Below are 14,073 nucleotides of genomic sequence, written 5' to 3'. Positions count from 1 at the left end.
CAAGGCTTATAAGCAGCACAAATTTGTGCTATTAAACAAGGTGCAATCCCATAGTTCCATGGACCTGCGACACCTCACTATCTATGACTCGTTAGTTAATTGAGGGTCCGCTGATCGTGCTGTTTTGATAAATGTTACGTCTGTGGTGCCAAAATGCCTGCTGCAAGTAGACAGATGGCATTATTTACTTCTTTGCTCTTTAATCTTGTTTGGTAATCCTCTAGAGCAGCTAGTCAAGAACCACCTGGAGCAATAAGGAGCAACTGGCAAAGGAAGAAGGCCTGGACCCCATTGGTGGAAATTCTTTCGTGTTACCCTGAAGATCATCTTCACTATCTCAATATGCAGTAAAACATATGAGACAACAGAGTGGAGGATGGGCTTGCATTAATGCAGCAAGCACAAGAAAATCATTACAGAGACCATAACTAGAAAGTGATATTTCAAAAGATAATCACACATGTATATATATGGGCATGTGCAATTACACTTCCACTTACTGTTTCCTGGGTCTGTTTGGTTCATACTAATTAGACAGACCTTACATTTTTACTTCCTTGACTACCTAAGAGAAAGCCAGATTGCAACCATATGCACTACTTGTTCTTTTCTCACTCCAATCACAAGAGTAAAACCTACCATCCTAAGGAGATCTAGCTAAGACAGTCTATTTTAAGACCAGCTCTTAAACACACCCAGACCGAGTTACTTAGGGTCCTACACAGTTTACAAGGTGTTTACATGAGTAAAACGACGATATTTCACATCATGATGAAAAATTTATTACATATATTTTGCATTACTGTGTACAAAAGCATAAAAACACATAGAAGACCTAAGAACAATGAAATAAAATGTGATAAATAAAAGTAAGTTATTTTTAATGCTCCACACTGTTAAGCTACATTTCCTATTTCTTTTCCATCATCTAAGCTGTCACTTCCCAGAGATCCTTGCTGAAATCGGTACAGGTGCAACACAAGATCTCGAATCTCCTCTCGCTTCTCACGCACTTTCTGTCGTGGAAACCAACACTCTAGCTTCAGTGGAAGGTCGAAGTGCACTATAGGATCCTGCAAAGATATAAAACCCATGTAAAGTACATTTCCACCTGTTCGTTAACCAAGAAAAGCAGATTAACAAACGTCTATGCAATTATGCTTTGTGTTTACCTGTAAAAAGCTTTCTGCATACTGCAGTAAATAAAGACCACAGTCACTACTGTTGTCTTGCAGGGGAACTCTGCAGTGGGAGCCCACCATCCGCTCTGCACTGAAGTCTCGATGTCCGCCTCTTTTTACCTCCCACTCGGCCTGCAGATACCTAAACACGCAAAAGAAACAACAAGCACAGAAAAACACATATTATACTCTAATCTCAAACACTAATCCTTAGGCACAAATCTGAAACTATACATATTCTAAGTAATGTCTAATTTACCTAAATGTTGTGAAGACTGGGTCTTAGGGTTCTAGGTTCCTTAATGGTTTACCTTTTGACTACAAATTCAATTAGATGAACTACACTCACTTTATTAGGAACACTACACCGAGTAGAGCCTCTCTTTGCTCTCAGAACAGCCTCAATTCTTCATGGCATGGATTCCACAAGATATTGGAAACATTCCTTTGAGATTGTGGTCCATGTTGACATGGTTGTAGCACGCAACTCCTTCAGGTGCACTTTCATGCTGCAAATCTACTGTTCTGTCACATCTCAAAGGTGTTCTACTGGATTCAGCAACTAGGGATGGGTATCGCTGCGATTTTAAAGGTACTACTACTCGTACCGATAAGGTGCTTTAACAGTACTCTCATCAGCATTTTGTAGCGTCTGTATGTGATGGACTTTCGCTCGAAGTTTTGACATATTACTCTCGTTTCTGCCCTTTCATGCAAAAGACCTGGAGCATTTGAGGCAATGAGCAGTGTCAGCATCGACTCTAGCGACATGTAACCAGACTTTTGAACATTTATGGTCTCTCTAAGTGTGTGCGCGCGCGCTACATGGTGCTGCAACGTGAGACAGAGAGCTGCCCTGTGTCCCACCCCTCACACACATGCTCCAAGACATAGATCTCTCTTCCGGATTGGGAATAGTGAAAATGCATCACCGACGAATGTCTTAATCAGAAATGGAGCAGGTGTGATAAAATGTGCAAGATAACTTTTCTCATCTCATCTCATTATCTCTAGCCGCTTTATCCTGTTCTATAGGGTCGCAGGCAAGCTGGAGCCTATCCCAGCTGACTACGGGCGAAAGGCGGGGTACACCCTGGACAAGTCGCCAGGTCATCACAGGGCTGACACATAGACACAGACAACCATTCACACTCACATTCACACCTACGCTCAATTTAGAGTCACCAGTTAACCTAACCTGCATGTCTTTGGACTGTGGGGTAAACTTTTATGTAGCAATAATAAATAGGAAATTTGTTTTCTTAATTTCTCCAGTACCGAAAGCATCAGAGCTTACTGATACTTCTTTTTTTGGCTGCTCCCGTTCATTCGGGGTTGCCACTGCGGCTCTGTTCCGCATATTTGATTTGACATAGATTTTACACTGGATGCCCTTTCTGACACAACCTTCCCCAATCTATCTGGGCTTGGGACCAGCACTAAGTACACACTGGCTTGTGCGAACCCAGTGGCTGGGTATTTTACTTAATCTGCATGTCTTTGAACTGTGGGGGAAACTGGAGCACCCAGACACGAGGAGAACATGCAAACTCCACACAGAAAGGCCCCGGTTGACCTTGGGGTTTGAACCCGGGACCTTCTTGCTGTGAGGCGACAGCGCTAACCACCGCACCACCACTAGAGCTTATCGATACTACAAGTATTTAATAATTTAGCACCGGAGCCCTTTTAATACCGGGTTTCAGTACTCAAAGACATGTTGTGCATTCGGAGATGCTTTTCTGCTCACCACAATTGTACAGAGTGGTTATCTGAGTTACTGTAGCTTTTCTGTCAGCTTGAACCAGTCTGGTCATTCTCCATTGACCTCTCTCATCAACAAAGAATTTCCATCCACAGAACTGCTGCTCACTGGATGTTTTGTCTTTATTGCACCATTCTGAGTAAACGCTACAGACTGTTGTGTGAGAAAATCCCAGGCGATCAGCAATTATAAAAATACTCAGCTCATCTGGCACCAACAATCATTCCACAACCAAAATAACTAAGATCACATTTTCCCCCCATTCTGATGATTGATATGAACATTACCAGAAGCTCCTGGCCTGTATTTCCATGATTTTATGCATTGCATTTCTGCCTCATGGTTGGTTGATTAGATAATTGCATAAATGAGGTGTACAGGTGTTCCTAATAAAATGCTCACACACACAATATTCTATAGTGCTAATTCAGAACAGTTATGCACTGTTCATTATTTAGAATATAGATACGATACCAAGTCCTTCTGCTTCATGATACAAAGTGAATAAAGTAATCATAGGATGGTAGACACTCACTCGCGCAAGAGCTTGAAGATACGCTCATGCACAGACAGCTTCAGAGAGTCCATAATGAGAATGCAGGGTCTGAAGGAAATTCAGTCACACATTTATTACCTGGATTAATAACTGTTATACTACAGCAATGTTGATTTCGTAAATCTGATTGGTCAGATTTATACTAATGCACTTGTTCTAATACGTTATTATTGTTATAGTAGCACCTAATTCACAGGGAAACGTACGGCAAATTATCTACATAATTCAAGACTAAGCCGTGCTCATATTCACTACAAAAGCCCTCTTAATTAATGCTTAACTTGCTTAATTATTTCACAAAGAAAAATTTAATAGTTGATATGGCGAAGCTTTCTATAAGGAAAATATTTATTTAACACTGATGTAAATGTAAACTACCTTATGTAACATTTAGCTTTAATCTTTCCAGTTTCTCAGTAACATGACAAGCTGTAATTTTTGTCTTGTTAACTTCAACAGAAAAAAAAGGGTCCCTTGTAGCTAATGTAACTTAAAGCATATACGCAGAGCCATGGCCTCACTTTTAGTTTATAAATGCCTTGAGACCGCAAGAATGGCACAAGAATAGTTTTAAGCGTTAACAATAAATCTAATATAGTAAGTTTTACGATTAAAATGATTCATATAGGTAGTGGTCTGAGTGAATGACCTTGACGTCCGTAACGTCACAGCAGGAAGGCTATCGGTCTCCTCGCCATTTCCGCCATACTAAAACACAGAGCTGACTGCAACTCCGATCCTCCATTTTGAGCCAATTTATCACCATGCCACATAGATGTGTTGCTGGCGGGTGCAGCAACACGACAGAAGGCGGATTTATGTTGCATTCGTGGCCCAAGAATGTTCAAACTGTAAAGATTTGGACGCGTTTTGCGAGAAATTCACGAATTGGGCGCCTACGAAATGGCCTCTCCTCTGCTCTGCACATTTTACTGAAGACTCGTATGAAACCTCTGATCTGTTGAGGAGCGTTGGCTATAAGCCCATATTGAAAGAGGGTGCAGTATCAACAATTAAGAAAAGAAGACTACAAGAAAAGGAAAGCAAGTTCAGTTGCACCAGTTCTCCCGGAGTGTGAGCCGAGCAGTAATGGCGGAGTACTCAGTATGGAGAATGAGTGGATCAGTCGTCAGACTTCTCCACTGGATATGCTCTTTTTTCTCTTTCTTTCTTTCTTTCTTTCTTTCTTTCTTTCTTTCTTTCTTTCTTTCTTTCCTCCCCCCGCTGGATATGCTTGCCTCAGCAGCAATATCTCGCCCTTATGTGGAAGAAGTGAATGAACAAAGAACTGAAAGTCAGACTGTTTCAAAACAATCGGCCACAAGCTCGGCCTTCAAAAGCAAGAACACGGACAGGTAAGACGCGACACTCATTTGGCTACATAACAACAAAAACAACACTCTTTATTTAGCTGCATTTAGATCAATACATGTAACTTGTATTGTGTGTTTAAGTTACCGGTATAAGATTTAATTTGCTTCAGAATACGATTGTCTCAGTTCATCTGATTATTTAATTCGCCTTTTACGTTTTATCAGTGAAAATGCATGCATGTACAGGTATGTTGCATAAGTTATAACACCCATCCTGTTCTAATGAGAGTCACATGAGACTGTCAGTTCAATTCCATCCAATTCTCTAGACGGCTTTATTTCGTAAGGTGGAGGCCTCCGTGGCTGACGTGTTACTATTGGATTCATTTTCCGATGCTTCGAACTGATACGGTTCTACGTGTATAGCAGTAGCATGTACACACACACACCAATTTCAGGATTATCACAGTCTGATGTATTACTATCTGAGGGGTCCGAAGAACCTCCAATAAATCCAAACGAAGAGGCCATTGCAACCACTCTCGCCTGCCGAGTCTGGCTTTGGTCTATAGCACCGGTTCCTGCTGTGACGTCACCCACCCAGGGCTGGCTGGCTCAGCGGGGCAGCTCAAATGCCAACTTTGCGGTTGATTTTAACTCTCAAAAATATATTTTTTATTCCTAATTATGCAGCATACAAGAGTCAAGGATGGAGATACTATCCACTCAGAAATGTACTTAAAAATAAAGGTTCTGCGTATCTCCTTTAAGTAACAAGAGGGACTAACTTGTATCGTGGACATTTCACAATAATAAATGTAAATATAAAAGGTTAAAAAACGTGTCATCACTCATAAATGAAAAATTGCATTGATTGCCAAGTTGCTGTGGTCTAAGAGGAATAAAACACTTTAGGTTGTAAATATATGGTAAAATAATCCACTTAGTAGTGGGCTGCATCACACATTATTTTCTTTTAACAGAATTCCATGCTGCATTGTATTATTTCATAACTCTCAGACATACCTCTTACAGACAGTCTGGCGTTTACAGGTGTTTTCTGTGCAGGTCTTAAGATGCAGGTGGAAAGAACACATCAATAAAGTGATATATAGTTTGAGAATAGATTCTTTAGCTTAAAGGAACAGTCCACCGTACTTCCATAAGGCTGCTGGGCCATAGAAGGTTCACGCTGCACGCTGCATGCTGCACGCTACACGCGTGTAAAGAAAAGTGGACAAACGTAGCATGACTTGCTCTGGGCCATAGAACGGCGTTCACGTTGCACGCTGCACACTTCACGCGTGAAGCGTGAAATGAACATGCACACTTTTTTCTAGGCGTGAAGACGGAAATTCCAGTCAATGCATGCGGTCACCGCCGCGCCAGCCAATCAGAACGGGTCTAGGGAGATAACTCTATGCTTTCAGGGGAAAACTTCAGAAAAAATATAATTGAATGGTATAATTGAAAAATAGTTCTTCATCGGGATTGTCAAGCAGATTATAGAATGTTCGGTGAAATTCACCACGGGTTTCTCTCAGAAGGAAGTGTTCTCGGCTCCAAATTCTGTTCCTTTTTCTCTTCCTCTGTCTCAGTAAAAGCAGAATGAGGCAATCGTCGTCATCCCAAGAGTCCATATTGTTGGTTACTCGGTCAAAGTAGAACAGACGCAACACGTGAACATCCAAGCATGAAGTTTAATGGCCCAGGGTCCGGTTCTTCACGTGAACGTGTAGCGTGCAGCGTGAACCTTCTATGGCCCAGCAGCCTAATGAAATATGCTCTTATCTGAATTGAGATGAGCTGCTCCGTACCTCTCCGAGCTTTGCGCGACCTCCCAGTCAGTCAGACGCAGTCAGACGCGCTGTCACTCCTGTTAGCAATGTAGCTAGGCTCAGTATGGCCAATGGTATTTTTTGGGGCTGTAGTTAGATGCGACCAAACTCTTCCGCGTTTTTCCTGTTTACATAGGTTTATATGACCAGTGATATGAAACAAGTTCAGTTACACAAATTGCAACGTAGCGATTTTCTATGCTATGGAAAGTCCGCACTATAATGACAGGCGTACTAACACCTTCTGCGCGCTTCCGCAGCGAATTGATACGGAGCTCAGATATCAATGCGCTGCCGAAGCGCGCAGAAGGTGTTAGTACGCCTGTCATTATAGTGCGGACTTTCCATAGCATAGAAAATCGCTACGTTGCAATTTGTGTAACTGAACTTGTTTCATATCACTGGTCATATAAACCTATGTAAACAGGAAAAACGCGGAAGAGTTTGGTCGCATCTAACTACAGCCCCAAAAAATACCATTGGCCATACTGAGCCTAGCTACATTGCTAACAGGAGTGACAGCACGTCTGACTGCGTCTGACTGACTGGGAGGTCGCGCAAAGCTCGGAGAGGTACGGAGCAGCTCGTCTCAATTCAGATAAGAGCATATTTCATTATGGAAGTACGGTGGACTGTTCCTTTAAAATATTCAGGTCACTTACTGGTGGACCAGGAGCAGAAATAGACCTTGAAGAATTTTCATCTATGTTGAGAAAGGAAATGTATGCCTTTAATGTACAATAAATATACAACAAAATACTGATAACGCTCAATAATGTCACTCAGATAGGATGTACCTGAATTTATGTCCCCATCACCATGCTGTGATTCATTCTGAGCTGTGATATCACTGGAGTTTTCAGTCCCATCATGCACTGAGGCATGACCTCCTCTCTCCACATACTGTGGCTCATCCATCCCAGGGAAACACACAACTACTAGGTACCAGTGAGCTCTATAATATCAAACATAACAGGTCAGAAACTGAACGACTAGATGACAAAAATGTCAGCCAAAAAAATCTGCCAACCATGGAAGGTGTGCATATCCTTCCTATCTCCACATGATAGTACTCACTCTTGATTGACGGGAACAAACAGGAAGTCCTTCTCAAATATGTCCACGTGACGAGTCCATGTCCTGACCCGCTGGTGCCTCCTGAGCTGGGTTCTAAAACACCCTCACACATTTTTGCATGCAGATACACACAAATGCACCCAAACTTTTTGCTCTTTACCTAAAGCTAGGGCTGCAGTCAGTTACACAATACAACATTGTAATCACCAAGTCTTAGGTTGTCTCAGCGACTAGCCATCTCGGTTAACTATCTAGGATAGATTTATTATTATTATTATTGATAAAGATTTTATTTATTTCTCAGATTTGTCTAACTATGGTGAGGAAAAGGCTGCTAGGCTCATCTTTGGCTTTGGTGGCAGAAAATCAAGACAAGGGAATAAGCTGCAGCCTACGGAAGAGTGATAGTTCCACTAAGAAATACTTTTTTTTTTTTATTTCTGAGAAAAAAACTCAGAATTTTCGAGATTAAAGTCAGAAATTTCGAGAAAAAAGTCAAATTTCAAGAAACAATCTCAAAACTTTTGAGAAAAAAAAGTCAAAGATTTTGAGAAAAAAGTCAAAATGTTCGAGAAAAAAGTTGAAATTTTCGAGAAAAAAAAAAGTCAGAAATCTGTAGAAGGCGGGCTTCCATACGGAAGTGACACTCACTCGCGGCCGGTAGACATGAATGGCTGAGACCAGAGCCATGGAATTCAGAGTTGTGACAACCGGGGTACAGGAAGTCGGTTGGTGATGTGATTCACGTAGATTCAAATACTTCTAGGCAGCGGCTTTCTGTTTGCTAGAGACTAACACAGAACCACTACATAACAAGCAAAGATTAAGCAGAAACGAATTACATTTACCTTTACCGCACTTTCTGTGTTCTACGGCCACTTCCTGGAACTAGACACATAGATCGCCATTGACATAGTTCCAGGAAGTGGCCGTAGAACACAGAAAGTGCGGTAAAGGTAAATGTAATTCGATTCTACTTAATCTTTGCTTGTTATGTAGTGGTTCTGTGTTAGTCTCTAGCAAACAGAAAGCCGCTGCCTAGAAGTATTTGAATCTACGTGAATCACATCACCAACCGACTTCCTGTACCCCGGTTGTCACAACTCTGAATTCCATGGCTCTGGTCTCAGCCATTCATATCTACCGGCCGCGAGTGAGTGTCACTTCCGTATGGAAGCCCGCCTTCTACAGATTTCTGACTTTTTTTTTTCTCGAAAAATTCGACTTTTTTTCTCAAAAAATTCGACTTTTTTTCTCAAAAAATTCGACTTTTTTTCTCAAAAAATTCGACTTTTTTTCTCAAAAAATTCGACTTTTTTTCTCAAAAACTTCGACTTTTCTCAAAAATTTTGACTTTTTTCTCAATTTTTTACTTTTTTTCTCAAAATTTTTGAGATTGTTTCTCGAAATTTCTGACTTTAATCTCGAAAATTCTGAGTTTTTTTCTCAGAAGTTTCCAAATAAAATATAAAACCCTGGCCCTATTGCTCTGCCGTAGCAGCCTGATTGGTCAGGTAATAAAAAAAAATGTGTTTGGTGTCATACAGCACTTTTCTGAAAGCCTCCCAGTTGCTGCTGGTCACAGCTAACATAAACCAGTTGTTTTCAGGTTCAAGGTTTTGTGTTTTACTGCCCTTTGATTTCTTTCCACCCACTCTTTTGCCCACTTACGGTGTGCTGGTGCTCTCTTCGTTAGCGTTGTCACGCCGTGTGAGCTGTTTGTAAAAGAAGCTGCTAAAAACGTGAGATCTTCTCACTGAAGCACGAGGTGCCTTCTGCACCAATAGATACCTTTAACACACACACACACACACACACACACAATATCACATGCACAATCCTAAATAACAACAGGTTGCTTCAAACAGTTCAATTCTATTTAAAAAGTAGCACACACGGCTACAAACTTCTCGGCTACAAACCATGACATGAATGCAACAACTTACTTGAGGTAGAAGTCAATGATGACGTCATTGAGAAACTCCCCGCTGTCTAAGCACTCCAGGTCTTCAGTGGTCACAGTTATGGCTCCTTTAGATGGTGGCGGAGGAAACTGGATTAATCTGAGAAAAGAAAGAGCCAGCCAGCATAAACAAAACTCCCTACTCACTATTCTCTAGAAAATCAAGAGCACTGCTTACCACACTTACAAACCGGATTCATGGTTTAAACAAACATGGTTTAAACATTACATAGTTTGTTCATCATGCTATGGTAGTACGGTTATGAGTTCTGCGTTGCGACTACTCCTGTCTGTTTATCCTTCTGCAAATAACTAAACATTCACTTAAACAACATTAATAAAAGATTTACTTTTTGATAAACACAAGAAAAGAAAACAGCAGATATCACTTAACATTTTCACTCAACACTTAAGCTATTCACTTAACGACCCAGGAGTGGTTACACTGAACATGAATAACTTTGACTTGGCAAAAAAAAGCCAATTCGTTTAAATAGGATTGGATTTATGATTAAAAATAATCGCTTTAGGTAGCAGTTTAAAGTGAAGCATTAAATATGAGCTGAGAGAAAACAAGACTGCTTTGGTCTCCAAGACAGGAGGGGAGGACAAAAAAGAAAAAAAAAGGCTAATGATGAAGTAAGGGATACTGACGACGTGATATGTTTATCTTTTAGTCTTAATTTCACAACCTCGAGTGCAGTCACACACCACCCTTGTAAAATGTCTCATCTCATTATCTGTAGCCGCTTTATCCTGTTCTACAGGGTCGCAGGCAAGCTGGAGCCTATCCCAGCTGACTACGGGCGAAAGGCGGGGTCTTTGTAAAATGTGTACAAAATAAAATAAAGGTCACTTTTATGCTCTTTAGTTGGACGTTGCATGATTTTATTAGTGCACTAGATACTACAGGACCTAAGAAAATGCATTTTTGCATGTTTTCCCACAATACTGCGCTCACTATAGTGAACAGGTTGTTATAGTTGGACTGCGTACCTGCGTGCAGGACCACAGTGCCTGTACTGAGTCCAGTCTGATCCAGGTTTATGTGCCAAGGACACACTGTAGGCACGCCGACCTCTGCTTTGACACAATGTGTAGACTCTGGAATCTGGCTGGGCATCTGAGTCCTGGGAATACACACATAAGCCTAGGTCACAACCGGACGTACGATTTTTTGGCCGTGCGATTTTTGGCGTTTCCCAAATCGCTGCGTTTTTTTTGTTCGTGGAGAAAGACGCACGTTGGCCGCAAGTTTGTCTTGCAACCTGAAAAAAATGTAAGCGCCTGTAGAGTTTGTCTGACATGACAAAGAACCTCTGCGGCCAGTCTACGGCTCGAAAATCAGCACGTCACACGCGCGCCCTCCGTGCGTTTCTTGCACGTAGACCGGCCGTAGGAGCACGTACGGCCGGTTGTGACCTAGGCTATACATCATTGCAGATGACCTTGTCGTCTTCCATGTTACCGTTACTGAAAATGAGGAAAATAAAATCTAATATACATTATATGGCCAAAAGTATGTGGAGACCAGATTATCAGACCCGTGTGTGCCCATTCCTTATCAATGAGCTTCTAAACTGAAACTCATGTCGATGTCATCCAGGTTTACTCTAAAACTTTTGTTTTGCTTAACCTGCACATAAACAATGAATATTGGCTGAAGCTTCTCCTACACCTCTTCCTGTAATGTCTTACAATGTTGGAGCAGATCCTGGCTTTGAAATCTCTAGTTTTTCCCAGGGATAAAAACGACTATTTATTCTGAATACTTTAGGTGCGTCAATACTGAAAAAAAATGCAAAATAAAGTAATTTCTCAAATTGTCTAAGTAGTAAATTTTATAAAAATGTACCAATTATGGTGCTGACTGTATAGAAAAGACCACAAAAGGCACAGGGGTGGCACACCTTAGCTGAGGTTGTAGTTGTGCTCGCAGGTGCTGGTGTGGTCCCGGACTCACAGGAGACAGTGTGAGTCTCAGTTCTGGGACACAGCAGTTGGAGAATGTGTGAGTCTCGGCTGTTCTGCAGAATCTTCAGACTCTCGGGGTGTGTGAGTGGGGATAGAAGCTCGGTATTTCCATGTCTGAGACCTACAATGTCCATTATAGATGCAAGCAGTGCACCCTGTACTCCATTCAAGGATTCAGACACACACAGCGCGACACACACGCCACCCTCAGCTGCAGCACAGAGCGCAACACACAAGAGAGAAAGAAACAGGTGCACAGTATGAACACATTGAAGTCCTATTAAACACTAATCAAAACTCTTTATGGAAACAACTGGCTGAGAAGAAACGATTTCAGTAATCCAGTAAAGCAGCGTGGCTGACTCACTTGGGCGTGTCCCTGGCTGAAAGACAGACAAGTCGCTGGATAGGCGTCGTGCTTGAATTTCATCCAGCCATAAGAGGAGGACAGATGAAGGTGGTGCTTCACTTTCTTTCGCTAAACGACAGTCCCGCACAAAAAGTCCATCCCACACACAGTACTTGTGCACGTTTGCTGTAGTCAAGGAAGCTTTTACCTCAGAACCTGAAGGATCTATAAAGGACATGAAAGATAAGGAAAGAACTAAAGGAAAGAAAACAGTTCTTAAATGAAAAGGCCTCCATTTGCACTAGTTTCCACAGCTCTCACACATTTCCTATAAATTGATCGATAAACTGGTTCCACTTTTAATTTAAGCGTCTGAGATAGTGTAACTTCCGCTACACCCGTTTCATCAAACTGTTACGTTCATTTTGATTACAGCCGAAATAATTTCTCAAACACCCCATATACCTTTAAATGAAATGGTGATCCTATCATCTGTGATCTGCAAGAGACAGAACAGAAATATATTCAAGCAAAATAAATATAGTACACACAGATCCAGTAGAAAACCTAAGTTCACAAAACATCACCTGGATCTCAGCCAATTTTTATATGTATCCAAAAAAAAAAAATAAGACGTTGTATAACTATTAGTTATACCAGGGGTTTTCAAAGTGTGGGAGAGTCAGCCCCCCCCTCAGAGAGCAAATAAACAACAGCGCCCCCCTCACAATTTTTGTTGTTGCTATACTTAAAGGAACAGTCCACCGTACTTCCATAATGAAATATGCTCTTATCTGAATTGAGACGAGCTGCTCCGTACCTGTCCGAGCTTTGCGCGACCTCCCAGTCAGTCAGACGCAGTCAGACGCGCTGTCACTCCTGTTAGCAATGTAGCTAACACCTTCTGCGCGCTTCGGCAGCACATTGATACGGAGCTCAGATATCAATGCGCTGCCGAAGCGCGCAGAAGGTGTTAGTACGCCTGTCATTATAGTGCGGACTTTCCATAGCATAGAAAATCGCTACGTTTCAATTTGTGTAACTGAACTTGTTTCATATCACTGGTCATATAAACCTATGTAAACAGGAAAAACGCGGAAGAGTTTGGTCGCATCTAACTACAGCCCCAAAAAATACCATTGGCCATACTGAGCCTAGCTACATTGCTAACAGGAGTGACAGCGCGTCTGACTGCGTCTGACTGACTGGGAGGTCGCGCAAAGCTCGGACAGGTACGGAGCAGCTCGTCTCAATTCAGATAAGAGCATATTTCATTATGGAAGTACGGTGGACTGTTCCTTTAATGTTCCATTCGTATTTAAAAAAAAATGGTTGTTGTACACATTTTTATTTTTTTCTTTTACACATTTTAAACATCTGTGCTTTTTAAAACATCTTTTTTCTTTTACACATTTTAAACATCTGTGCTTTTCTTTTTAAAACATCTTGTTTTACACATTTTAAACATCTCATAGCATCGTTAGCTAGCACCTCTTGGCAGACAACACACTGTGGCAGTGGAGCATCTTCAGATCCAGTCCATGAAAATCCAAACTTTAAATAATCGTGGTCATACTTCCTTCTTTTTTCAGTCCCCCCAGGATTCCGCGGGCCTTTTTTGTGATTGTTGCGGGCTAAAATGTCTGATGTTGCGGGGGGGTTTCCAAAAAAATTGCGATGAAGGTTGCGGTGTTTTTTAGGTTTTTGTTGCGATTACATTGCGGAAGGAAGTGAAAGTTGCGAGAAACTGTTGCGATTTTCTCTTTTTAAAATTGAGCGATATGTTAAATATTAAGTTATTACCGAAAAACTATTGATTAAAAAAACAAAGACACTGAGAAATGGTCCTATAAACAACTTTACCAATATAAAAAGATTACCAGGACTACAAAAATGCAGAAAAATAGGCTTTACTTATCCAAATGCACCTGTTGGTTCAAAAGTTAAAGTGCAGAGAACCTCACAGCACAACATGAAGTTACCTTAAAATATAATATAAATGCCTCAGCTTTCATGTAAGGAAAAAAACTATTAATACTAGTACTGTGTGCAGGCAG

General features: G+C 41.3%; 1 protein-coding gene across 3 annotated transcripts in view; it reads right to left on the bottom strand.

The window, feature by feature from the left end:
* Positions 1–759: 759 nt before the first annotated feature.
* The window catches only part of senp7 (SUMO specific peptidase 7), a 40,804-nt gene continuing 27,490 nt past the window's right edge, over positions 760–14,073 (bottom strand). For all 3 annotated transcript variants that reach the window (XM_060929414.1, XM_060929415.1, XM_060929416.1), the window contains 13 exons: positions 12,482–12,515; positions 12,035–12,241; positions 11,604–11,878; positions 10,690–10,823; positions 9,677–9,793; positions 9,402–9,521; positions 7,731–7,823; positions 7,451–7,608; positions 7,316–7,356; positions 5,842–5,885; positions 3,482–3,550; positions 1,173–1,323; positions 760–1,073 (listed from right to left, as the gene is read on the bottom strand). In XM_060929414.1, coding sequence (XP_060785397.1) covers positions 897–1,073; positions 1,173–1,323; positions 3,482–3,550; positions 5,842–5,885; positions 7,316–7,356; positions 7,451–7,608; positions 7,731–7,823; positions 9,402–9,521; positions 9,677–9,793; positions 10,690–10,823; positions 11,604–11,878; positions 12,035–12,241; positions 12,482–12,515 — 1,620 coding nt within the window. In that variant the 3' untranslated portion in view covers positions 760–896. The remainder of the gene's footprint in view (positions 1,074–1,172; positions 1,324–3,481; positions 3,551–5,841; positions 5,886–7,315; positions 7,357–7,450; positions 7,609–7,730; positions 7,824–9,401; positions 9,522–9,676; positions 9,794–10,689; positions 10,824–11,603; positions 11,879–12,034; positions 12,242–12,481; positions 12,516–14,073) is intronic.

Source organism: Neoarius graeffei, chromosome 9 (genome assembly GCF_027579695.1).
Source record: "Neoarius graeffei isolate fNeoGra1 chromosome 9, fNeoGra1.pri, whole genome shotgun sequence".
NCBI classification, from domain to species: Eukaryota; Metazoa; Chordata; class Actinopteri; order Siluriformes; family Ariidae; genus Neoarius; species Neoarius graeffei.
The sequence above is the reverse complement of the archived record's forward strand: the minus strand, read 5'-3'. Positions and strand labels throughout refer to the sequence as shown.